This window comes from Melanotaenia boesemani, chromosome 14 (assembly GCF_017639745.1).
Source record: "Melanotaenia boesemani isolate fMelBoe1 chromosome 14, fMelBoe1.pri, whole genome shotgun sequence".
Classification (NCBI taxonomy): domain Eukaryota; kingdom Metazoa; phylum Chordata; class Actinopteri; order Atheriniformes; family Melanotaeniidae; genus Melanotaenia; species Melanotaenia boesemani.
In genome coordinates, this window is record NC_055695.1 from 29,699,492 (window position 1) to 29,726,656 (window position 27,165).

The window sequence follows — 27,165 nt, forward strand, 5'->3', positions numbered from 1 at the left end:
TCTGGTCAGATTGCACACAGCCCTGTTATAAAATCAAGCCGTATTTCAGCAACAACATCTCATATCAAGTGTTAAGAATGGTGGTGGAAGGATGATGATCTGGGTTCACTCTGCAGCCACAGGACCTAAACACCCTGCAGTCACTGAGCGAACCATGAACCCTCTGGATACCGAAGCACTACAGAGTTAAATGTGAGGTCATCTGTCTGACAGATTGACTGAAATTTGATGGTGAAACAGGAAAATGATCAAATCAAATCAAATTTTATTTATAGAGCACTTTTCATGCACAAAGCAACACAAAGTGCTGTACATAATAAAAACAAATTATGCATATTAAAAACAAAATTTAAAAACCTTCACACAGCAAAGAATATAACAAAGAAAAATAACAACACACACCTCATTATAGTTCACACAAAATCACACACAAACTCACAAACACATACAAAGCGCATGTTAATAAATCAAAGACAGTGTAATATATCACGTTTTAGTTGCACTGCAAGAAGTTTCTCCTCTAATGTATGTACTCAGTGAATATTTCCTATATAGAAAAGCTAAACCTGCTGCTACCGGCAGAAACCTCAGATAACAGCTAATTCAGCAGAATTAAACACACCTCTAGTAAGTTGAGATATTAATGAATTGTAAATGGAAAAAAGGAAAACTCAAAGAATAAAATCATATATTTTTATGTCTATTCTAGCCTCATGAGAGCTCCATGCAGTATGTAAATAAATCAAGGGGAAATTCCACCACTGTTTGCACTGTAAAAATACACTGAATGATAAAACTAAGCTGACAAATGTGCCCCTATGCTCCAGTGAATTTCTAAGGGGCTAAATGGCATGGGAATGAGCTTTTAACAGAGATACCGGGGGAGTAAGAAAGGAATCTCGTTGCGAAAGAGTTGAATTACCATATCACTGCAAATATAAAGCTCCTTGGAAGCAGCGGGGGATCTGTCATCCAGTGAAGAGCAGTGTTGAAATGTGGATATTTCTGAGGACTCAGACACCACACACTGGTAATGAGCAGTGAGAGCTATCAGACAGATGTTTAAACCTCACACAGGAAGAAAAAAAGGAATACATCTGTGTCCAGTCTTTGTGGAACGTTTATTAAATCACTGTAAACAAATCTGAACAGAATTAAAGACTTCCAAATAAGTGCAAACAAACTGAACAACAGCACAAGTGTTAGTTTAAAAGCCAATGTTTCCTCGAGCCATGCAGTAGCCCAGTTTGTTCTGGTTTCCGAGGAAAGACATAGCGCCCACGTAAGCCTCGATTTGGATGGATTGCTTAAGGAGCATAACACCGTTGGCTTTTCCAGGAACTGGTTTCATGGCGTGGGCTTTCTGAGCTGCCTCCCTGAGCTGCTCACAAAACTTGTCGATCTGTGGAGAAGAAGATGCCAAATTCACTTGTTGAAAGCAGTGAATCATCTTTGCTTTTAAATTTAGCTATAAATAGATTACACTTACACATCTGCCTCCATTGTCCTAAGCTTAACAACCTGTAAAGTGAAAACATGCCTTCCCATTCCTTATTTTAAATCCTCTGTCACCTTTAGCAGTGTTTACCCTCATTGAGCTGAGGGCTACAACATATCTACAGCAACTGCCTGTCTTAGCCTGATTCTTTTAATTGGAAGCCCGAGAACAAAAATCAGGAGAGGATCTCTTCAAATTTGGCAGGAATTTATTTTAAATTCAGGTCACAGGTAAAGCGATGAGGTGCTGGGCTCAGAGGGACAGATCATCTCTGGCCTGAGCCCCGAGCACTGTAACTGGCCAGTTACCACTGACGTGAGCAGGCCAACCACTGCTCATGCGATAGCTTTGGATGTGTTGTTCGATGTGTATGAATGTTGAATTGAGGCGTGTATCTAATGCAACAGACCTGACTGAAATCTAACTGATGATTCTTAGTTACATCCAGTGTTGGGACTAACGCGTTATTTAGTAACGCGTTACAGTAACTACGTTAATTTTACAGTAACTTGCGCTGTAACTAATTAGTTTGTAAAAAGCAGGAACGCGTTACTCGTTATTGTGATTTAAAAAGACTCGTTATTCGCTACTTGAGGATGAGAGAGAGAGAGAGAGAGAGAGAGAGAGAGAGAGAGAGAGAGAGAGAGAGAGAGAGAGAGAGAGAGAAAGAGAGCATGTGACCGCCAGTCGACATCCAGGTGAATGAAAACAAGAAAACAACCATGGCAGCAGGTGAACACAGCCCAGGCGTGGGCTTTCTATCATGGAAATATGCGCATTATTTTTCTTTTGTGTCAGCAAAAGACAACATGAATATTTTGGTGACCTGTTAATCTTTGTGGAGGTTCAAAAACTCTATCCACGTCGAAGACTAGCAATTCCAACCTTCAGAAACATCTTCATCGTAATACTATTGGGTACAATCAAGTTTTTTTTAAATCAAGCAATGTGCCACATCAACTCCAAAATAATGTGTGTGCATTTGTACAAGGTGGGGAACAATAGAAAAGTATCAAAATAGAAGGATAAAATAAATGAGAGGAAAAGAGACATTATCATGTTTGATTTATTATTACACTGCTCTACTGCAGTTGTACATGTATATCACTAGATGGCGCACTGCACTTGTAGTAGGATGGAAAAAAGTTACTTTCTCTAGTAACTAGTTACTTTGAAAGTAATGAGTAACCAAAGTAACTAAGTTACTGTTGGAATGAGTAACTAGTAACTGTAACTAAGTTACTAATTTAAAGTAACTTGCCCAACACTGGTTACATCTGGTTCTTGCTTATGTCACTTTATGTCTTGGGAGAGTTCTAGCTGAAGGAAACAGTGAGACAGATAAGTTCGACTAAAACATAAGTTTTAAAACATTCATAGCAGGTGCTAAAACACTTCAGAATGTAATCCACTATTACAACCTCCTTTGTGATACCATGAAAGCGAGCCATTACACCTAATCATAAGCTGTCATAAAAATAGTCCTGAACGCTTTAATGCTGTATGTATTATATTTAATACATACAGTTTCTGAGACCTTTTGCATCACTTTATGGTAAAAAAAACAAAAACAAAACTGCACAAAAATCCTGTTGAACACAGTCTAACATGTGTCTTCTGCCCTCGGATGGAGCTTTTTTGCATAACATTTTGACATATCACATGGAAATAAATAGTAAATATTAAATTTTTTTATTTGTATTTTTTTTATATATTTATATTTTGTTAAAGGACCAAATAAAGACTTAAAAATGTTCATTTTTTCCCCATTTTTTCTTGGCCTGGGTTTTAAAGGCTTAATTCCCTTTACCGTAGGGGAAAAAAAGTCCTTAAATACACATATCAATAGTTCTTGGTGTCACAGATTCAACAAGATGTGGACTTTTCCCTCAGAGGTTTTGCTCCATATTGACATGACGGCATCACACAGTTGCTGTAGGTTTGTCGGCTGCATCCATGATGAGAATCTCCCGTTCCACCACATCCCAAAGCTGCTCTTTTGGATTGAGATCTGGTGGCTGTGGAGGCCGTTGGAGTCCAATGAACTCATTGTCATGTTCTAGAAAGCAGGTGGAGATGATCTGAGCTTTGTGACATGGTGCATTATCCTGCTGGAAGTAGCATCAGAAGATGCTCCACTGTGGTCATAAAGGGATGGACATGGTCAGCAACAACAATACTCAGGTAGGCTGTGGTGGTTAAACCAGGCCACGTTGGTACTAAGGGGCCCAAAATGGGATAAGAAAATATCCCCCACACCATTACACCACCAGCAGCCTGAAGCGTTGATCCAAGGCCGGATGGATCCATGTTTTCATGATGTTTCCACCAAATTCTGAGCCTAGTATCTGATTGTGGAGCTGAAATGGAGACTCATCAGACCAGCAACGTTTCTCCATCTTCTATTGTCCAGTGTTGGTGAGTGTTTGTGAATTGTAGCCTCAGTTTCCTGTTCTTAGCTGACAGGAGGCACCAGGTGTGGTCTTCTGCTGCTGTAGCCCAACCAATCTGTCCATTCTCCTCTGACCTCTGACATCAACAAGACATTCTGGTCCAAACAACTGCTGCTCACTGGATATTTTCTCTTCTTCAGACCGTTCTCTGTAAACCCTAGAGATGGTTGTGTATAAAAATCCCAGTAAATACTCAGACCAACAACAATGCTACGTTCAAAATCACTTAAATCTCCTTTCTTCCTCATTCTGATGCTCAGTTTAAACACCATCAAATTGTCTTCACCATGTCTACATGACTAGATGTGTTGAGTTGCTGCCATGTGGTTGGCTGATTAGATATTTGTGTTATACAGGCCTACTTATAATTTTTTTTTCTCATTTTATTAATTTTGTTTTTTTATCTTATTTAATTTAATTTACTTTGCTCTTATTATTGCTTTATAGTTGTTTTATTCATTGTCTGACAATGGTTTCAATGGTGAAGCACTTTGTGACATTTGCTCTCAAAAATTGCTATATAAATCAAATTTACTTATTTACTTAACAAGCAACTTTGTCTTTAATTTTGTCTTCAGCGTTGTCTCTAGCTTTTAGGACATTTGCCTATTATTTAAAACAAAACTACTCATCCTGCTGATGTCCATCAGTCTATATCTCATGCCACAGAGTTAATGTTTCTTTAGCAGTATGTTTTTGGGTCATTATCCAGCTGAGAGGTGAACTTCTGTCCCAGTGTCAAATCCCTGAACAACTGAAACATATCTTCCTCAAAGGTTTTCTCATATTTATCACTATCCACCAAATGAACAATTTCTGAGCAATTTCATTGGACCTGCTGAAGAAAACCACCCCCAATCATGATGCTGCCAACACCATGCTTCACTGTGAGGATGGTGTTATAAGGGTGAAGAGGTGTTGGGTTTTTGTCAGACATTGTGTTTTTCATTAGTGATAAATGATTAATCTGTCTCATCTGACCAGAGGACCTTCTTCCAGATGATTGAGGAGTCTCCTACATATATTTTGGTAAAGGTTTGTAGAAGAAGTCTTTTTTTCTGCCCACTGTTCCACAAAGCCCATCTCCACAGAGTGTTGAACCTATAGTGGTTCTGTAAACAGATCCAACAGTCTCTTCTGTGGAGCTTTCCAGATCCTTCAGGGTTACCTTTGGTCTCTTTGTTGTCTCCCTGATCAATGCTCTCCTTGCCTGGTCTGCGACTTTTGGTGGACAGACCTCTCATGCAGGTGTGTTGTAGTGTCATATTCTTTCCATGTTGTGATGATGGATTTTAGCCTCACTATTGAACTTTGGCAGATTTTAACACTGAGGTGCCCTCTAACAACAGCTAATCCAGCATCCATCTTCTTCCTGTCTCTTCTCTAAACTTTCTCCAGCCAGTAAAAGTCAGTCTGAAAATGATTCTTGTTTTATGTCTTGCTCTGTTCCTTTCTCTCTTTCTTCTCCTTTCTTCCTATGTTAATGTCCTCTAGTGTTTCTTGGCTGAATCAGCCATGGTGTGCTTTCAAAACAACCAGTGTGTTGCTGGCATGTGATGGGGTGCCGTAAATCCAAATGCTGCTGTAAAGTGATGTTCCGGGATGGAAAAAAGGTTGTGAAGAGTGGTTTCTCACCACAGAGTTTTAGGGTCAGAAAGTCCATAGTGTTGTTTAATAATGCTTTGTGGGCCTTTCAGAACAGGCGCATATGATATCACAAACACAAGTGGATCTGATTATAAGACTTATGAAGGTTCTGGTTCTCAAACATTTTTTACCTGGTTAAATAAAGGTTAAATAAAAATATTTATTCCTGCTGGGGCCTCTTGGCCAGGTCATGTTTGCAAATGAGAACTGGTTCTCAAACATTTTTTACCTGGTTAAATAAAGGTTAAATAAATAAAAAAAAAGGTAATTGGTGGTACCAAATCTTATTTAGAGGCTTTACTGCAAAGAGCATGAAAACACCTACAGAACATATGCACTTTCCTTTTTCATTTCACTTCTCCGGTTTGGATTATTTAAATTTTTTTGCATAAAATGTCCAAAAGCAATCTATTTAAATAACAGGTTGTAACACAAATAGGAAAAACGCCGAGAAGGTTGAATAATTTTGCAAGCCACTATCTCTCATACCTGGATCCAGGTGTGTTTCAGTTCTGAGTGTTGCAATAATCAGAGATGCTATCTGATGCTAAATTCCAGTTAATCATTTCTTTGTGATGACTCAGCTAGCAAAACACTTTTCTCAAAGCACTTGGTTTTTAATGGACAATGCTCACCACAGTGCACACAATCATGGATTAAAGAAAGGAATAATAAAAAAAGCATTTTAAAGCAGGAGACACTTAGCTTGCCTTTTCTCCAAAAGGAAAACAAGCTAAGCATTCATGTGATCATTTATAGGTCAACTTACATCACAGAGAGCAGCAAACGTGTCGCTGATGTTCCTGACAGGGTGGTGCGTGAAGGTGATGAAGGGGAAGTCGGTGGTGAAGGGGTTCCATCTGGAGATAAAGGAGGGTTCTCTCAGACGGTCCCAGAAGACACGCATCCCTTCTCCTTCTCTCCTGAAAAGACCCAAAATTTACAAGATTTACTAGAAGTCATAGTTAAACTTTTAACATTTTAGATTAATTACATCACTCACCAATTTTCACAACAAAGATCCTGTTTTGTTTTCCTTTATCAGTCACTTACATGTATGAAACTCTTCTCTGACTATCGAGTTGTTTATACAGCAGGTTGTTACAAGGATTTTTTTTGTTTTTATCTACAGGCTTTATTCTGGGTAAGGACAGAATAAGTAAAACAAACAGGGCAGTAACTGCAAACTGTAGCTGCAGTGAGTGTGTTTGGCTCAGTAACATGTTAGTGAGTCTCATTTTTTTTCCAATTTAAAGCAAGAATACTGACAAATGACCAATGGACCTTAACTTAGTATGATTTCATAGCTGCCCCTTCTTATTCAAAACTTAGTTTGTTTGTTTGAAAAGTCTGGTTCTTTAGGGAAGGTGTGCATGAGCAACTGAACTTTGATGCAGATCCTAGAAGCAAAATCTGGTCCATATGCAAAAAGTGAATAGTGTACCTAATAAAGTGACCAGCGAGTATTTATTTATTTATATGCATATAATTTTCTTTTCTACATTTTCATGCATCATTTTGTTTAATTTCAGTTTTTGTCATGTAGGGGATGCCTAGACCTGTTGTCTCCATGGAGACAATGTTTTAGTAGTACATAAAAAAAGACCCCAATCTGTCCTCAGGGTAAATACTTAATGTAGGGCAATCTCGTGTTTAGCGGTAATCTACAGCGTGCTGAGCATATTCTCTTTCTTCTGCTGTTCTTTCTTCAGTTTTAAAGTAAATACATTAGGTTTTAATGAATCCCGCCCCAGGTCGTAGCTTTTCTAATCCTAATGAAACCTCAGAAGACTGAGTACAAACAGCCCTCAAAACACTCCCAGATCTCATCTTTGAAATGATGCTGGTGTTGATCTACATGTAGTTAAGATCTTCACAAACCTCTATCTGCTGTATGTCTATCAAATCTACTCAACAGCTCTGATTTGTCTGAAAGTGGAAAATCCAAGGTGAATACAGTTGTTACTGCTGATAGAAGGGTCCAAAGCCATCCTCTACATCATGTTCCAAAGAAATGCTACCTTTCTGGGGACCATTCAAGTAAAACTATACAAGCATTTATAATTAGTCACAGAAAATTTTAGAAATAGTGTATTGATCCAAGTAGGACCACTTATAGAAACGTTGAGCTAATTTAGTTTATTCTAGTCTGTTAAATCAGATTTTCCATAAAAAAAAATAAAAAATAAAAAACTGCTCATGATGGCTGACAATGGGTCTCCCATTGCGAAACTTTGTTGTCTGTAAATCTTGTCCCTGAAATAGGTGGATTTGGCAACAAAACGCAGGAGGCGGGATCTGTTTTCAACTGTGAGATTTGTGCTTTTCCTAAAGGTCCTGACCAAGCGGCAACTTCAACCGGTAACATGTGAAGCCTAAGTGGAATTGCAAAAAAATTGCAGTTCACCCCTCATCCGCTAGGGGCTGGCTCCAAAACAGAGCAAATCCCTTAGACTCCCATGTTAAAAAGACCAACTTCACAGCAAAATTTAATCTTGAAATTCGGCATAATTAGGGGCGTGTCCTTTTGATTGACGGGTATCCAATATCTGAAGAAAGAAGGGAGAGTGCAGCACAACCGTGGCTTTTAGCCGGCTTACAGGGCGTCTTAGTTTTAGCCCGCCTACCTCCGTTAGCTTGTTAGCTACCGTTAGCTCGGGGTTAGCTCAGTTAGCTCTTAGCTACAGGCAGCTCGGAGTTTGATGGGTGTCAATCATCGACCCCCACCTTCACAGTCTACCTCTCAGCTCCAACTCTTTGCCCATTTTTGGATTTTCTGGGAATGACAACATGAGTGACGCTGCCAAGATGGCGATGGTGGGAACCGCCCAATGAGCTTCAATTCAGCTCTTCAGAAACCTACGGGTGACATCACGGAGGCTCCGCCCATCTTTTATATGCAGTGTATGGTCCTGACACTACTGAGGCGTTCTTTTATGATTTATAGTGTGTTGACGGAGGTTTGGTTAATTGTGATATGATGTTGTGTGACATGAAAATCTCATCTGATTCTACTTTTGTGTTTTTGAGTTCCTGGCTAGTTATTTTGCGTTTTTGCAATGTTGATCTGTGAGTCTGAGGATGGGTTTAATTCTTTCCACCGGTGCTTTCGATAGGTTGAATGTGATGGAACAAATACTGTCTACAATGGGGCAGTAGTAAAGTGGCCTTTTTGTGAATTTTTGGTGTGCCATAAATCCTGGGGATAGTGCCTGTAGTTGGTATTAAATGGTTATACATACCCGGAGTTATTTTCTTTCGTTCTAGCATGGGTTTCAGGAGCGCTTTCATCTCTCTTTTTTCTTCTGTGGGTCTTTCTTGAGCACCTTGTGTGTGTCCTTGTCTCCTAACTTAGTTTCCATCTGGGTTATGTAGGGTTTTGTGTCCATAACCACTGTGGTTCTGCCTTTATTTCCTGGTAATACAGGAACAGTTTTGTCTTTTTTGAGTGATTGTTTTGTCTTTTCTTCTTCTTTTAAGGATATTTCTTTGTGGTAATTTTGCAGTTTTTAAAATTCCTGCAACAACGTTACACAGTTCTGCTTTCTTTCTGGTTCTTGCATCTTTTGACGGGCTAAGATGAATTCCTGGTCAGGGATGTTTAACCTTCGAGCTAGTACTCTCTTTTCTGTCTCGTTAAGTGTGTGTTTTTATAAGTTGCATACCTACTTCTCATTGATTGTTTCAGAAAACGTCTTCTGAAGAAGACTGAAGTTTTAGTTGAAACATATCAAAAAGGTAAATACAACTCCTTAAAAACTGTCTGATCAAATTAATTCTTACCACTACAATTTTAACAGACAAAATAAACCTAGACATGCTAGGTCATTATCTTAATTAATTGGTTTATATAAAAACAGTAACTAGAAATTGGACTAATGTGGATCATATAATGGATTTGTTTTAATTGTACTACAATCACATTAACTGAATAGGACTGTGTATGTAAAAGGACCTTGAGATATATTTGTGTTGTGGTTAAAGCCCAGTTTAATTCATGTGGAGGTTTCATGGCGAACACTCTTCTAATGCTATTTTTCCTTCCTTAGTCACAGGCCAACATTAGTGGCCAACTCATAACTAAACTGAAACCAAACTGATTCCTTCCCAGTTTAGTTTTTAGACAGCATTTTCTTAGAAAAAGATTTTCTTTGAGGAAAGAAAATCACCACACCTTAATGCAACACACAGATATGATATGATATATGATATCATTTCCCCAGACATCTGCATCATATGAATAATTCACCTTCTACACACTGTTAATGTGTGTAGAACTGCTGAAATCGCTCTATAAAGACACACACTGACAATATCATCACTGTCAAATACTCTCCAAACACAGTATGTTAAACTTTCAAAGTTACAATAAATACGCAAATTTAAATTTGCTTTGCAAGATAATCAATAATATGGTCCCTCCACCACTTTGTTTATTAAATTAACATCTGAGAAGATGAGCAGAGTAACACGATCAGCAGAATTAGGACAATCAAAAAAAAAATAACACAATGAAACAAACTTCCAACAGAATTAAAAATATGCCGACACTTATTTTTACACAGAAACAAAAAAGCAGACAAGTATGGTGGGCGGAGGGTTAAATCTGGTAAACTCGTGTTTATTAATGTAACTACTATTACTTATGTTTATGTTTTTTATTTTATTTTAAAATGGTAATTATTTTGTGCTATTTTACTGTATTTTACTATGCAATGTACTTTATCTTTGCTACTATCTGTATGTGTGCTTTGTATTTTCTATTTTTAATGCATTTCTGCATGTTTTTGGGACTGCAGATGAAATTAGCTCAGAGAGCCACAATCTGGTACAAAGCATATTTATCTCTGTGATCAATGCTACTGTACATATATGGTCCCTGTCCAATAACTAAATAAAAACTAAACTAAAGCAGAAAATATAAAATATGGACTAACATTAAACCCACACACACCGGTCCTTGTTGATCAACGGTGTAAAGTATCAGCTGGTTTTCACGGCATAAACCAGAAAAGACAAATAAATCAGGATGCAGGATATTTCCCAACTCTGCTCTGACTCTCTTAATGACCTGCCATGGTTATGTGCTCATTTTTACCATACGCCTTGTGAAACAGAGCGCTTCCTGCCAACCAGAATTAAACACCTGAGGCTAAACAATAGCAGAGTAGATGTTGATATGTCACCGTCCCAGGGAGGGGCTGCACCATAATTCAATCCATGTTTACACAAGTGCTTTCAGAATGAGAATGCTGAACATTTTGTGCCCCCTCCAGAGCAAATGTAGTGCAGGGAGAATAAGAGGGAGGAAAGACAAAAACCTGGAAAAAAAAACTGATACAAAAGCAAATCCCAGCCTAAAAGACTGATTGTATTTCAGCAAAAGCCAGTGAGGATGGTGGAGTTACGTTTGTACACACTGTCTTTTGTAAGAGCACACAGCTATTGCCCGTGAATAAGCGGGGATATTAAAAAAAAAAAAAAACAAGCTCTGGTGAATTCCTCAGGGAAGCTATCACTCAGAGGACCAGCCCAAACAGGCAGAGCAGGGCTGGGCTTTCCAGACAGAGGCCTCGGTAGTTTTCACTGTGTTTATGTGGCAGAGCTGGGGTTTGGACTTTCACTGCACCTCACTCTGATACATAAAAGTACAGAAATCTTAAAAGCAGGTCACAAGGATTATATACATGCTGGCGTCAAATCAAAGTCAAGAGGTCAAACTGGGGAGGCGCCTTCGGCTGACCTCTTCACAACAGTTTCATTTAATCCAAAATGTTTTTGCAAAACGCACAAATGCGTAAGAGAAACACTGCGCTTAAGGCCAAGTAACATTTGTTAAATCCTCCTCTGGTTTCCAAGTACTTCTGGACTCATAAGTCAACATTCAAGATAAATATCAAGCCAAGTTCTAGTTGTTATGGCAAGCGCCCCACATTGTCTCAGCACACACAAACAACTCTGCTTCGATTGCTTAATAGAGCCTGCAGGGATGTCAGCCATCCATACATGCAACCTTCCGACATGCAACATGCCACAGGTTTACAATAAAGAAAAAAAGAAGTCAAGTTAAGGAGGTGCATGCAACTTAATTATGTGATTCTTACTTCTGCAACCTGTGAAGCTTGTAACACCACAGTGAAAAGGCTGAGATATTATAGCTGCAGGCAGTTGGCAGACATATCTGCCTCAGAAAGGCAGAGTCCACAAGCTGGAAACTCTCCAAGGGTGCACAAATCTACAGATGCATACCCTAAAACATCAGGAACCTACTGCTGGTTGGGAATTCATACTGTTCGTTGTATGGGAGCGGCCTGTGTGCACACTTCATCCATGCCTGTTTTTGGGCCTTGTTAGCATTCCTTGTTTGTCTTAGATATACAGTTGCAGCCAGAATGGTGATAAAAAATATTCTCCAGAGAATATTTATTTTATTTTATTTATTTATTTATTTATTTATTCAGTTCTTTTGCAGTGGAAAATTCTGGAGTGAAAGTGGTGGTAAGATGCATAACAAGGTCAAAACCAGCCACACCTCGATGTTAGCAAATGGGACACAAGCCAAACCAGTGAAATGAATGGAAATAAAATCTAATTAGATTCCAAGTACAGATGTGGATTCTGTCAGTGGGAGAGAGAAGAATAAATGAGGGGATTGAAAAGAATCTGCAGTGATGTGGAGCTTTATACAGACCTGCCTAAGACAGCTGAGCCAAAAGGTAAATCTGTCTATTTACCGGTTAATCTATGTTTCTACTCCCACCTTTAAGTCAGCATGAGCTCCAGTACTGATTGAAAGCATAAATAGTGAGAAGAAAGTCGGATCTTTTAAGGTACAGGTTGATCTTTTCACACCGATAAAATGTGGAAAGTTGATGGATGGTGTCGACTGTGTTAAGCACATTTTATCACACTGTACTTTATGCAAATGTACAGCTGATACAAAAAGAAGGTTGTATGTTTTCTGTGTGGAGTTTGCATGTTTTCCCCGTGTATGCGCTGGTTCTCCACAGGTCCCTCCACTGCGCTTCACAGTCCAATAATCATGAATGTTAGTTTAACTGGTGAGTGAGAGTGGTTGTTTGTCTTTCAGCGTTGGACCTGTGATGGACTGGGTGTCCAGAGTCAACCTTGTCTATCGCAGCTGAGACAGGCTCCAGCCCCCCTCCCCCAGCAACCCTGCATTAGAATAAGCATGTATAGATAATAGATGGGAGTGATTCCATAAAAGACTTTTAAAAAAGAGAGACCTGAAAGAGTCAGACTCAAACTAGTGCCGTCCCAAACGAATGGATGAATGAAAAGTGGATGAAATGAGAGAGACTAAAAGTAAAATCAGAGCAGTGTTTGATCTCATCATCATGATGGATCTCTATGACGAAAAAAACACATTTTCACCAACAACATGCAAAATGGAGCCATTAACAGAACCAGAGAGGTGGTGTGGCTGAAAACTGCCAAAAGTTCAAATGTGTTGGTTGTGTAAGTTTCCATAGTGAAGTCTATTCCACTTTTTGAGTTTTCTTTCCCAAGGAAATTGTAGAGCAGCGGTTATCGGGTGGTTTTGGTAGATCCAGTTTCGGGTTCATGGTCTGATAATGAATAATAACAATTAGAACTGATGAATTATATTTTTTTTTATTAATTTTAATTTTTGTTCTTTGGTTCTATGTGAAGTTCTTTAAATTCTGAATAAAATTTTCCACATGAAAACCCTCATCTTGTGTTTCCATTTTACCAAGTAAAGATGTGACTATATAATCAGTCTAGATAATATTAGAATAAGTTTAACTACATACAAGACAATAATATTAGTAAAGCTAATATTAATTAGCTTTACTGAATTAGGCACAAGTGAACCCCACAGACCTAGTATCCAATGAGCTAAACAAACATCCTTTCATGAAATTATATTAAAGACATTAATATTTTTATATCAAAATACCTTCTTACTATCATATTTGAACAGAAGTAATCTGAGTGGAAAATGACAAATGTGACATTAAGCAAAAGTAAAATATAAATATCTTTCAATGCTAAGAAGCTTTTACAGTCAGTTGATCATCAAATGGTTTTTAACACGTATACATGTTTGGCTTTTGGAGGAAGCAATGATGTAAAAAGTAGGTTACCATAAAGATATATTATATTATGTGTTTACCTTATTATAATAAGAAATTATAATCTTGCTTTTTAAATAAATGTAGATTTTAGGGTTAGGCTGTAGTTCTGTTAGGATTTAGATCACCCACAGTGTAAAAATAAAAGATCTGGAGCATCATTTTGTCTGTGTTAGCCTGTAAGCAAAGAGAAATGTAGCTGTATAAATAATTTTTAAATAAAGTAAATAAATTATAAAAAGGAACAAACACTTTACATACCAAAATAATGTAGTCATTATAAAGACTTATCATGCCAGACTTTTGTTGTGGGCAGGAATGATCTCTGAACCAGTCCTTACTGCAGCAGAGATGAAGAAGCCTCTAGTTGAAGTGCTTCTGTTCTATTATTTGTATTTTGTGCAGAGATTCGCTTTGTGTTTAGCAGCTTGTGCAACCTTCTTCTTTTCACCATCACCCTCCCTCATTATTTATTCATTATTTTCCTTTTTATTATACTCCACTTTTATATGAATCTGTGTGCAGTATATGTGGGTATATGCACACACACACACACACACACACACACACACACACACACACACACACATATATATATCTGAGGTTCTGACTGCTGGTAAGTTAATATACATCACTCAGCCATAACCGACCACTTAATCAGATGAACTAACTTCATGAATGCCTCACTGTGCTCAGGTTGCTGCTTATGTGCTTACAGAGGACGGGTTAACACTTCCATCTAGAGGATTATGTTTGTAACGTCTCAGTGTTTAATTATCCTTCAAATGATTTGCTACTTATGAAACCATTTGAAAAACTATGGCATGCAAAACAAATACAGAGTTGAAAACAGGCTGCATTTATAGTATTAAGGTTTGCAGGTGTAAATAAAAGTGTTTATTAGATTTGTGGGTGAAAAGATTCATTAATAGCTGTATTAATTACCTCAAACAGTTTCCTAGCTCTCTGATCTGCTTAGTTGATGACTGTCTGGACATTTCCAGGAGATCCAGATGGCCTGGCTGCCTCTGGCTGCCTCTGGCTGACTGTTTTCTGCAGCACCAGCAGACATTAAGCCAACACTTTCTGAGCAGCAGAGCAGCCATTAAGATGAAACTGTCCCCCGGTTTCAACACACATGGGAGAATTTATGTTTAAAATATGTTTTCTTAGTTTTTTTTTTCCCTCATATTTGTAAGACTGTTTGCTCAAGGGAGATCTTTTTTTGTGCTTTATAACAAATGTGAAGGTTTTAGAAAATTTTAAAGTCAAATGTTAACAATGACCCTGTAACAGCTGCTGCTCTGTTTGACTCTGGAGGAATCTAACTGGTCACTTTGCTGATGACTTCGCTCATAATGGTGGCAGCCTCTTTGTGTTGACTCACTGCCCTGTGCTGCCTGATGCTGCTTTAGTGTGCGCATAAAGACAGCAGCATGACCACGCGGCTACAATAAACCAGCCTTGACAACCTTTTAATTTATTAAAACAGCTGTTAATGGCCTCACTTGTGTGAACATAACAGCTGACCAAGAAAGACTTTAATTGTAATAGATATTCTTCTGAAGTTTTACTAAACACTCAGAGATGAAACTCCAGCTGATTAGAAAAACCCCAAAGAACACAGAGAACAGCAGCGTTGTGATTGCTTATTACATATTATATATCACATATAAATTTATTATATAAACATTTTTACAGCTGTTGCTGAAGAAATCTTCAAGCAGATCTTCTTTAAAGTTCCACACCCAACTCCCTCAGACAGAAAAAAGAAAAAAGGATGATTTGTTTGGTAATTATATAGTCTAGACAGTTTGGAAAGAAGGCAATTAAAACATATTTCCCCACATATACTAAATATAATGCATTTCATCTCTTCATAGGCACACCTGGAAAATATGCAAAGCAATGAAATGCAGAAAAAAACCTAATCAGGACTAAAATCACAAACACAGATTCTACTGGCATCAGCAAAGATGTTTGGGGAAAATAAACAACACAATCAGATACACAACAAGGCAAGTGTACTGATGCCCTGGAAGAGCTCAGCAGAGGAAGTTTGGTTTAATTTGTGCTAAAAAATATGATGTAGAAACAATTCTCTAACCTCTGACGAACACATATAACAGCCAAATTAAATTGAGACCAAACTCATTTTCACTGGAAAATAAGCAAGAAGCAGAAACTACCCACCTCTAAAAGCAACTGTCAAACAATAAGACAAACACAAGCACAAAGATTAATTATCTCAGCTCCTAAATAGCAACAGACGCACAATGACATCCCATCTTCATCAGTGACGACACAAAACAAAGTGATGAGGGGCTCTATAAACTTAAACCTTCTCTATGAAGGGTGCACACTGACATCAAGTGGTCAAATGACAACTGTCGGCTGGCTTTTATCCTCAGAGATGCAGGAACCAAAAGAAAACCGCTCAGGTGGGTGTGTTAGTCCGCCGCCTGGGAGAATAAGCAAACAACTCCATCCATACATATGTGTCTGATTTCTAGACTTATAATAGCTTTTAAACAAAGTAAAATCAAAGTATATCATTCACAACACAAGTTTATAAAAGTGCATTGTGGCTGTAATGAAGGTTTGAAAAGTTAGAAAACCCCCAGAGAACAATGTGAGGCACATAATTCAAGGGTGAGGAGTCCAATAGCTGTCAGAGTTCAGGAGAACACAAAAAAATGGCAGTGCTGATTGCTCTAGAGAAAAAAAACAGTATTCCAAAAATAACACTGACATCAGCTGCTGGAATTGTCAGTAACATTTCCAACATAGTTTCTGTTGGAAAGAACCATCCCTTCTATGAAACATGTGGTGGTAGTATCATGGTTTCTGGCCTGTTCTGCTGTATTTGGCCTGGTGAGTAATGATGAGCTCTGAAATGTATAAAACCTTCTTCTAATGTTGGAGGTTAAAGTCCTGAAAATAATACAGTGTGGTTTGACCTGAAGTGAGGAGATCATCCCAGATCTCAGGCTGCTGTGTGTGGAATAAAGGAGAAAAAATCCATAAAACCACTTATGGCCCTTTCCCACTCGTACCATCTTAGCCCTACAATTCAGTCGACACCACACAACCCTGGTTTCAATTGTTCACATTACAATAGAGGGCAATTGTGGACAAGTTTAGTGAGGGCGGGGTCGTCTTAACCAGGCGGCTAGTAAGTATCGCGAAGTCACTTATTTGTGTTACGCAGAACAACAACTCAGCCATTTGCTGGAAAACCTCATCACAAGTTGTGCTGTCCAGCTCACTCTGAATTTTTCTGTCTCACTTCTTGGTGTCATAGATTAAACAAAGTGATGGAAACATTTCTCAGAGGTTTTCTCCATATTGACATGACAGCATCACACAGTTGCTGCAGGTTTGTCGGCTGCGTCCATGATGAGAATCTCCCGTTCCACCACATCCCAAAGCTGCTCTACTGGACTGAGATCTGGTACTTCCAGAAGGTAGCTGGAGATGATCTGAGCTTTGTGACATGGTGCATTATCCTGCTGGAAGTAGCATCAGAAGATGCTACACTGTGGTCATGAAGGGATGGACATTGTCAGCAACAATACTCAGGTAGGCTGTGGTGGTTAAACCAGGCCACGATGGTACAAAGTGGCCCAGAAAATATCCCCCCACACTATTACACCACCAGCAGCCTGAAGCGTTGATCCAAGGCAGGATGGATCCAGCAGTCTTGATGTCCTACAGTTTTTCTTAATGAAGGACAGACATGAGAGTGAAACGGACATTCCTACCCAGTAGGTTATGGTCAAGTTTCTTCATAGCACATTTAAAAATAAAAGTGTGGAAGATCTACTGAATAACTTAAAGCTAATCTATTTAAGAATTAAAAAGTAAGCAATACAATCTTAAAATTAATTTGCAAATGGACAGGGAAGCTGGTGAAGGGATGCCAAGACAAGAGTCATGTTCTCAGGCTTTTAAAAGACGAGCTCCAGCATTATGAACAATCTGCGAACGATACAGACAAAAAGTATCCAAACCAGTTTACAGTGCATTACAGTAATCCAGTCAAGAGGTCATAAAGCATGATTTTTCACTGCTGCACCAGTAAACCTGCAGCAGAGCAGCTGTTACTGGAGATTCTGAGCGGTAAATATGGACACAGAAAGTTCAGAAAGTGAACCTGTAGCAGACATTGAGGTTAAACATGATGACATAGTATCTGTTGTCTGGAGATAAAAACTCAGACATGGACCAAACAACTAGTTACTGAACATGATGTCCAAATAAAGTTGTCGCTAGACGCAACACCATAAGCTTTCTTTATGCTTCAATTACATGCGTTTATCGGTACGTCCATGTCTAACGTCACAGCCTACATACTCCCACGTCTCCTTTACATTAGCATGCTTTAGAACTGTGTTACTCGGGACCTGCTGCCTAGGCCTGTCGCGATAAGCAATAAGTCAATTAATTGAACGATAAGAAAATAAGAGCACGATAAGTTTGCCGGCCGCGATAATTTTTTTTCGTCCCCCCTTTACCATAGACTGTGTATGACAATAGGTTTCACTATGGAGTATTTCGACTAAACGCTCTGGTTTCTTGCGGAGTGATCTCTCTAGTGTCACACTTGACTGCAGCATGTTGCAGCACGAGCCGGTAAGCCGCATTTGTTTTGCACGGCTGCCAACACGCAATGGCCGTGAGACTTGCGTATTTAAGTGGCTTCTCACGCTCTCGCGCTAAACCTCCGATTCTCATGCTGAAATATGTAAATAATAGATGCAAGCATCTCCTCTTTTATTGTTTCGCTGCTTCCCACATGTAAGCAGAACACACACATTCTAGCTTACGACGTCAGTACAAAGCCCCCACTTCCTGGTCTACCGTAATAACCCCTGTAATCCGCAGGCACATTACGCAAATAGAATCAGCCTATATACTACCGTATATGACAAAATACACATTAAGAGCAATGCCGGCTAATCGAGAGGTTTGGGAGGATTCCCAGTGGGCCGCATAACTTTTGGGCCGGTGTCCCGGCGTATGTGAATGTGGTATCCCAGCTAACTGCTGGGTTGTAGTTACTTATAAGGCCAACAGAGGGCAGAATGACTTTGTTTCACAAGCAGTAGATTTTGAAGAGCAGAAGAAGAACACGGGTTTTTGTTCGATGTAAAGTGCTTAAGTTTGGTTCGTCATTAAAACCGGCATGCTTGTCTACTTGTCTGGAGTTTATTTGAAGATGCAACAGTGAAAAAGGCGCTTTTATTTATTTAGTTTATTGACCTTTGAAAATGTGTACTTGCATTATTACGGCATATGTCACTATATTAGTTGAGAATGGTCTCAAAATGACACATTAGTGCTCTGCGCAATATTATCGTTTATCGCGATAATTTCTGAGAAAATTTATCGTACAGCTAAATTTGTTATCGTGACAGGCCTACTGCTGCCCTGCATGTTTTGGAGGTAACCCTACTCCAACACACCTGAATGAAATGAATGCCTTGTTAACAAGCTTGCTAAAATCTTAATAAGGAAGAACTCAAATTAAAGAGTCATTCTGCAGAACATCATAGGCTGTTGTATTTATTTGAGTCAAGTCTGTTGGAGCAGGGAAACACTGAACACCTGCAGGTTTGCAGGCCTTGTGGGACTGAACTGAGTAGCCCTGGTATAGACTATTAGCCCCTCTACTGCAGCAGTTCTTCTCTCATGCATGGAAAAAAAACCCAGTGAAATGAGCAGACAAACACTTCACAAAAGCAGAGGTTTTTGTTGGTTGTTTGCATCTGTTTGTGCAGAGTCTTTCCTCTGAGTTTATTTGATACAAACAGGAGGAGTGAAAAGAAATGAATGAATGTGGTATTAAATAAATAATCTCATCTCCTCAGCCAACTTCTTAGTTTTCCTCACACTGATTCTGTGATGTGAAAGGAAAGTTTTGCATAGTGTTCAAACAGGAAGAAAGGATTCATTTCCAAATATAAACGAACGTTGGTGTGGATCAATTTCTGCCAAAAGTAAGACAAAATGACCTCGACAAAAAAAGAAGACACTTCCTGAGGGAGAGATGGGGAGGAATGTGAGGAAAGTAGGGATCTGAAGATGAAAACAGAAAGAGGAAATGTTTGAGGCTCCAGTCTTTTCTATTTGAAACCCTCTCTTTACTGCTGGACTCCCGGGTGGCTTTCACGGATGTTTTATGTATAATTTAATGCAATGTGCAGAGATAAAACCTCCAATAAAGGCTACGCTCTCTAAGCTCTTCACAGTGCATTACATTTTATCCATCAAATTAGTTTTAGTTGGTTTGGTATCCCCTGAGCCGTCTTTAAAAGGTTTACATGAAGAGACTACATTAATTTAGCCACTAATCAGTTAAGAGACAGCTCCAAGTGACAGCTTTGCTTTCCCCCTTCATCTGTTTCAGCTCTCCTATTCCTGTTTGCCCTTCTGCACGACACACATCTTACATTTTTTATTGCATCCTCAAATGTATCTTTAAACTTGACAACATGTTTCTATGGAAAAAAGTGAAAATGAGACCTAAAACTAGAATATCCAGGCCAAAAATATGATTAGGTATGTATCGCAGCAAGTCCTACCAGAACTTTTCTCACAGGGAATTTAGCTTTTGTGAAACAAATTAGAGCACAGCGCAGATAATTAGGGTTAATATTTGTAATACTCCAAGCTGAGTTTTTAGTTTTTTAATTACCAACTAAACCCAAAAAAGAGCAATTAAAAAGTGTCAGAGTCTGAGCTTCCTCATTATGAGACAAGCACAAATTCAGTTTTGTTTTCTGAGTTTAAAGCTGCAGGATGGATGGATGGCAGGATGGCAGGATGGCAGGATGGATGGATGGATGGATGGATGGATGGATGGATGGATGGATGGATGGATGGATGGATGGATGGATGGATGGATGGATGGATGGATGGATGGGAACAAGACAGGACTTACTGAAGTAGGGAGTGCTTTGGGAAAGTGAAGGTCCCTTGACAGATGCGGTCCACGAAGTTCAGCGGGATCCTCTGGATCTGCTCAACGTTCAGCATCATGAAGTCGTACTTGAAGACCAGCAGAGAGTTGTCTGTGATGACAGACATACGTTCCTTTTCATTGTTCCAGTGATCCACCCTGAAACAACCAGATAGTGAGTGAGACGCTGATGCTTTGTTCCCTGTAAGGGCAGAGAGCAGTAGAGCTGGGCAGCGGATTAAATCTTCACTAAAGGCAGAACATGTCACTGTTAAGCAAGATAAGAAGATCACTACATCAAGATTTGTTAATTCATAAAACAGATAGTAAACAACTTAATTACAGAGATGGGATTTACTTCAGGGTTTCCGCTGCATGATGATCGTGGTGCATCACCATGGCAAAATAAAAGCCTTCAGAATTATGATTTTATTAATTTTATTTTTTCTTTCAGAATCAGCAAAGCCATTTGGTCTGAGTTCTCTAATGTGCCCCTGAGTGGACTCCTGCTAACAAGCTTAGTACACAAGCAAGTCTGTGCACACAATTACGCTCACGACTAGTAGTGGGCAAAATGATCCAAATATCGACAATATCGATACCATCGTATGGATTGATATCGATGGATACCAATGAGATAACATTGATACTTTAGCTTCAGTTACTCTCCTCTATGCAGTACATGCTGCTGCATTTCCAACAAGCCACCTGGCTCTCTGTGTCTGCCTTCTATGCCTCTACCACAGCGAAGAGCACCATGCCTTGCTCCTGCTTCCCTTCTTGTGCAGCGGGTAAGGAGTGTGGGCCACAAGGTCTAGTAGGTAATTATGTAATAAACAAAAATGGTCATCCTAAAGCCATCAACTAAATGTTGAATGCTGCCAGAATCTTCATAAACAAGGAGGATGAGTTTGTTGGTGGATTCGGGTCATGGCACCTTCATGCCCAAAATCAGATTCTCTCACCGAGATAATGCCAAATAAATATGGCATGAGTAATAACTTTGTTGTTCATATGTCGATGCATTTTTTTATTACAGAAAATCTCTGTGGATTAATACATTCATTTTGACAGCTCTACACAACCCACATCCACGCTGGCAACTGACATCTGGACCACATCTGGTCCATACAACACTTGCCTGAGCCATCAGTGTCAAACGTAGCGCAGATTAGGGCAAATGTGTCCGCTATCTGGGTACTAACAACAAAGCCAGTTACCTGCATGGATGCGAATTTAAAAAGCAATGAAGAACTGCTCCGCAATAACAAGGTTAATATTCATGTTCTTGGTGTTTAGTGGCATCTAGAGACATCAGAGAATGCATTTCCAGTATCAGAAATGTTGTGTTTCTTGCATGAACTGCAATATGTGACATTTTTATGCTAGCCTGTCACCATGCTAACACAGATTCCATCGATCACCTTTAGCAAAAAAATTTTTTTCTAAAGATTAATGTTTGCACAAAAATACACTTTATGAACATTTTGTCTAAACATTGAGCAACAGCTGAACATAAATGCTATTCCTCAGTTTTATTATATCTTTTAGTAGATGATTATATGCTTAACCTTTCCAGTCCTTCTAAGGAAAAATCACATTTTAAGGGGTTAAGAACGCAGCACCAAAAAAAAAAAAAAAAATCATTCCTATTTTCTAGACATGACATGCACTTTGTTTTTGCTGCTAACTTTTAAGGAAATGTGCCTGGTCATTAACTGAACTCCTTTACGGTCCTCTACCAGCCTTTTCTCTAACTCAGGTACAGCTAGTCTCCACCAGCATCTGCCTCCAATCTCTTCTGCCAACGTTTAATAAATAAACTGTTTCACTTAGATTTTGCCTGCTTCTTAAAAATTCTGCCGACTTGTGCTTTGTATCTAGCATTCTTATTTCAGTTTTTGTATATTAAACATTCACTCCTCTTTGAAAGGATGCACTGAAGTGGTCAGTTAATAATAATCAATTAATCACGGGACAAGAAATTGTTAGAAGCCCAACACCTGAACTGTATATAATGAATAAAATAAAATAAAATAAACATAGAAACAAAGAAAGAAAAATAAAAGTGATAATCTTAGAGCAATCAAAAATATTATGTGAGGAGAATTAACTGAAAATGGCTGTAGAGATTGTTAGAGACCTAACCGGACAGTGATGCTGTGAGGAATGTTTTACTCTGTGGTGAGGTTTTGGTGGTAAAATTCTGCTCAAGGTTATTGAAAGTTCACACACATACAAAAACATGTATTGCAAAGCTGCTCAATTATGTACAGTAAAAGTTTCACAATTTCCAAAAGTGCCCTGGGCAAGGATCATACAATATACATGCAAGCTTTAAAAATCACTAAAAATTTTACAGAAAAAGGTGAAAAAAGAAATAATAATTTAGAAACGCCCTCTAGTGCAACTCAGCAAAATTAGCTTTCTCATCTGATCTTAAAATGTGTTCAAACATTTCTGCTGTAATAATTAAAATCACTAAAAAGCATAATTTGCCTTTTTCACACACAAATACACACTCCATCCCAGACAGTTGTATACACACAGTGAAATCACGTTGGCCTGGATTCGCTCTGAGTGGCCTTCTTTCTTACAGCCTGCTGAGCCGGCTGCACGTGGCCGTCTCCCAGTGAAACACTCCTGATTGCAGCTGACAGCGATAGGCCAGAGAGGACAGTTCACTGAACAGCTAAAGCATCATGGAGAAGGTGTGAGTGAAAAGCTTTGAAGGGACTAATGAAATGAGTTAACCTTGACTGAGCAGGAGCGCTGTAATACAGAGGTGTTGCAGGAATCCAGGATCAGAGTGTGGGTGGGCTGACACAACAACGCAGCGCTAGTTAGAAAGAAGGTAAAATCTGAAAGCAAATACCGTTCTGCAAGACACGTTCGAGGATTTCACCTGGTGATGACACAAATACAAAGAAACACGGTTTGGTGAACTCACTCTGCCATCAGCCAGATGCTTTGAACGTTGCCATCTTCCTCTTGATTCACCAGAGCTTTGACATCTTTGATGGCCTCATCCAGAGTGCCAGGCTGCAGAGACACAAGTGCACAAGTATCACAATCATAAGTGCACACAAAGCTTAAAGGGTAATCTCTGGGGCAGACATGTAGCTGTGACAAGTACAATGTCAACGTGTCTGGGTTAAAAAAAGAAATATCTCACTAAACCTAAACTTTGATATGGAAGAAAGCTGACAATGCCAAACCCGAGTAACACACACAGGGAAGCTTTCGTGCACAAATCTGTGTTCAACACATTAAAACTGTCAACTACAAGCATTTATTTCCACTTTTCTGTCCTGGAGCTTTGTTTCATTATATCAATAACAAGCTTGAGAACTCTAAAGATCTACTGTGATCCTGCAGCTGTACGACTATAATCTGATGCTGCTGTTGAGCTAGTCGGATTAACTTAGGATGTATTCCCACTACAGTCAAATACACCAGGTCTGTAATAAACGCTTTCTTTTGAGATGGACGTTCCTGTGAGCTGGCAGGTTTGCATAAGCAATCTAGGCAAAGCAAAGTAAGTTTATTTGTATAGTGTAATTCAACAACAGAGTGACTCAAAGAGCTTTATGGAAACATTGAAACATCAGAATAAGAAGCATATTTTAAAATTAAAAACAAAAAAGAAAAGAAATAACATTAGATTAAAACAGTATTAAAACAATCAAGTTTAAATACTCAAGCTAGAAACAGATATAGATTTTAACTTAAATAAGAACTATTGTCATGCAGCAGAGAACAGGTGAGTCTTTTACCTGGATTTAAATAAACTGAGTGTTTCACAGCTGATCTGAGGCTTTCTGGAAGTTTGTTCCAGACATGTGGAGCATAGAAGCTGAATGCAGCTTCTCCGTGTCTGGTTCTGACTCTGGGAACTGATAAGAGACCGGATCCAGATGACCTGAGGGGTCCGCTGGGTTCATATTAGGCCAAGAGATCACTGATGTATTTTTGTCCCAAACCATTCAGAACTTTATTGACCAGCAGCAGAACTTTAAAGTCTATCCTCTGATGGACCGGCAACCAGTGTAAAGACCTCAGAGCTGGACTGATGTGGTCCACTTTTCTGCTCTTAATCGGGACTTAAGCAACAGTTTAAAATTGTATATATATAAGACATCTTCTTAGATTTTGATGAATGATGACTTGATGACTTCAACACATTAATTAATTACAAAAAAATTATGTGTTAAAAACATTAAAGCATTTAATCGCAGTTTGCTTTCCAAACCACACAGAACGTTTGTTAGTGCAGCAAAATCTGTGCCCTATAAGCATCTGTGACTACAGAGGGCGATAGTGTACACTTCTATGCATGTGCATATTATTTAGGTGGGAGTTCTTTATAATGCAGGTACAGTAAACTCACACATTCTCATAGATTTTAGAAATTATCGTCTGATACTCTGGACTCTTCTGACATAATATGTGACCCTCATATAGCCAAGAACACAGAGGTCACCATCTCTGATAGCTATCAGAATGTGTGACTTTACTGTACATGCATTACAATGAACTCAGACCTAAACTTATTTGCTCGTCTGCAAGACGTACATGCAGAGAAATATACACTATCGCCCCCCTGTGGTCACAGATTCTGATGGGTAACACCACTTACAGTTGACACTGACGGGCCTCGGCTTGCATCGCGAGGCCGTTGTCAAATCTTTGCGGTTTTATCCACTAAAAGTCTGTTACCGTGTAAACACGAGGCCACAACGCAACAAAACTTCTGCGCTTTACTGCCTCAGCGTTGCGGTGTAAACAGGACCTAAGTTTTGCGTTAGTTTTGGGTTTTCTGACAGACAGGGCGGAGAAGAAACAAGCAAACACAAAACATTAATAATAGAATCAGAAAGCGGGTCAAAAACACTCGCGGCAGGGACGAAAACAGCTGATGTCAGGTCAGATGACACTTCTGAGTGCAGACTAAATTTAAGAAGATTAAATTATCCTTTTTGAGCCAGAAGATCTAAAAGAGAAGACATTATGTATTAAAATGGATTTTTTGACAGAATTAACGTCTTGTTCTTAATAAGCTGTACTAAGCAGATAAATTGACAGTCATGAAAACGAATGGAAAGTGGAGTTTATTTAATAGCCTACATTACCAATAAATCATGTAAATGTCACTTTACAGTCTAAACATATGCAGCCACAACATAAAGCAGCAAGATGCTGGATACTGTTTCAGATTACAGCAAACCTCTTCATCTGCACGTATAATGAATCCTTTACATCACAACAACATACTTCCTCTGTTAACATGGACATAATGTCATGTGTATGTGCTGTGATGTACAGATGCAGACCAGAAACACCTAAAAAAAACTGAGCTAAACGGCTTGAACAGGCTCCGCGTCTCCCTTGCGGCCAGCAGCTGGCTGAGTGTCCGCTGGAGGAGGTTGTGAGATGGTGGTAACAAAGAAACAACTGTCCCTGTGTCCGCTAAGGGGCTCCTAAAAGATCAAATCTCAAGTGAATGAAATTGTGTCTCATCTGAGGGCCAAATGTCGGCCATCTGTTTTATCTGTTTTCTTTACTCATCAAATGTGGCAAAAGTTGTTTTTGAATTAGGAAAAATCACCCCATAAACACCAGACATCCAAAATATTCCTTTTTTATCACCAGTCATTCAAATCGAGCTGGCTGTAACATGAGGGAATACCAGTATTTACACAGTTAGATGCTTCTGCTCTTTTACCCGCAACACGAAGAACTTCCTGGTTTTGAACTGCGACACACATGAGTCCACGCCGGGGTCACCGCGCTGGGATTGGGCCGCTCCTTGATCCGTCTGCGGTTCCTCCGCATCTCCCTTGCGGCCAGCAGCTGGCTGAGTGTCCGCTGGTCCGCTGGATGAGGTTGTGAGCTGGACCTCAGTTTGCGCTGCTTCCTCGTTGTCTGCCATGTTCAGGCTTCAGAACTACTCCGAGTTGACCTGGCTGGTATCAGCAGGATTTTACGGCTGATTCTGAACTTTCTTTACGGCTCTTCTCCAAAAGTGAAAGTTTCCCTGTCGAGACTATCTGACTTCCTCTGCATCGAAACTTAACTGAAGTTGCGGAAAACAACCAGCCAGCTTAATCACTGATTACCGAGGCAGGCGGATGCTGGAAGCTGGATGAACGGACGGCAGCAGCAGGTGTACTTCCTTCTTCCGTGTCCTCCTGTATTTGTTTAGAGAGGCAGCAGCAAAAGTGCAGCATTGCAGCAGCTTTGGGTTACGGTCTGCATCTTCTGAAATACTAGATTAAAGAGCTGATCTGAAGTAAATCCTGACAATACCCAGGTAAAAAAGTAATATACTTTAATGTACTAAAAATGTACTTAATTTTCAGAAAGTACATTTCTAGCACATTTTGACTTTATGTGTTAAAATAAAGTAAACCAAAAATATATTATAAATGTATTAATTAAAAATATATTATTCCCTCAGTAGTACTTCAGTTTACTTAGATAAAG

General features: G+C 39.2%; 1 protein-coding gene across 1 annotated transcript; it reads right to left on the reverse strand.

Moving 5' to 3' along the window:
• Positions 1–457: 457 nt before the first annotated feature.
• Positions 458–26,911, reverse strand: tprg1 (tumor protein p63 regulated 1). The gene is made up of 5 exons (XM_042006896.1): positions 26,405–26,911; positions 23,630–23,721; positions 20,662–20,838; positions 6,368–6,521; positions 458–1,402 (listed from the first exon to the last, which is right to left on the reverse strand). The coding sequence occupies exons 1-5, from the start codon at positions 26,609–26,611 to the stop codon at positions 1,208–1,210; spliced, it is 825 nt and encodes a 274-aa protein (XP_041862830.1). The 5' UTR covers positions 26,612–26,911; the 3' UTR covers positions 458–1,207.
• Positions 26,912–27,165: the final 254 nt, after the last annotated feature.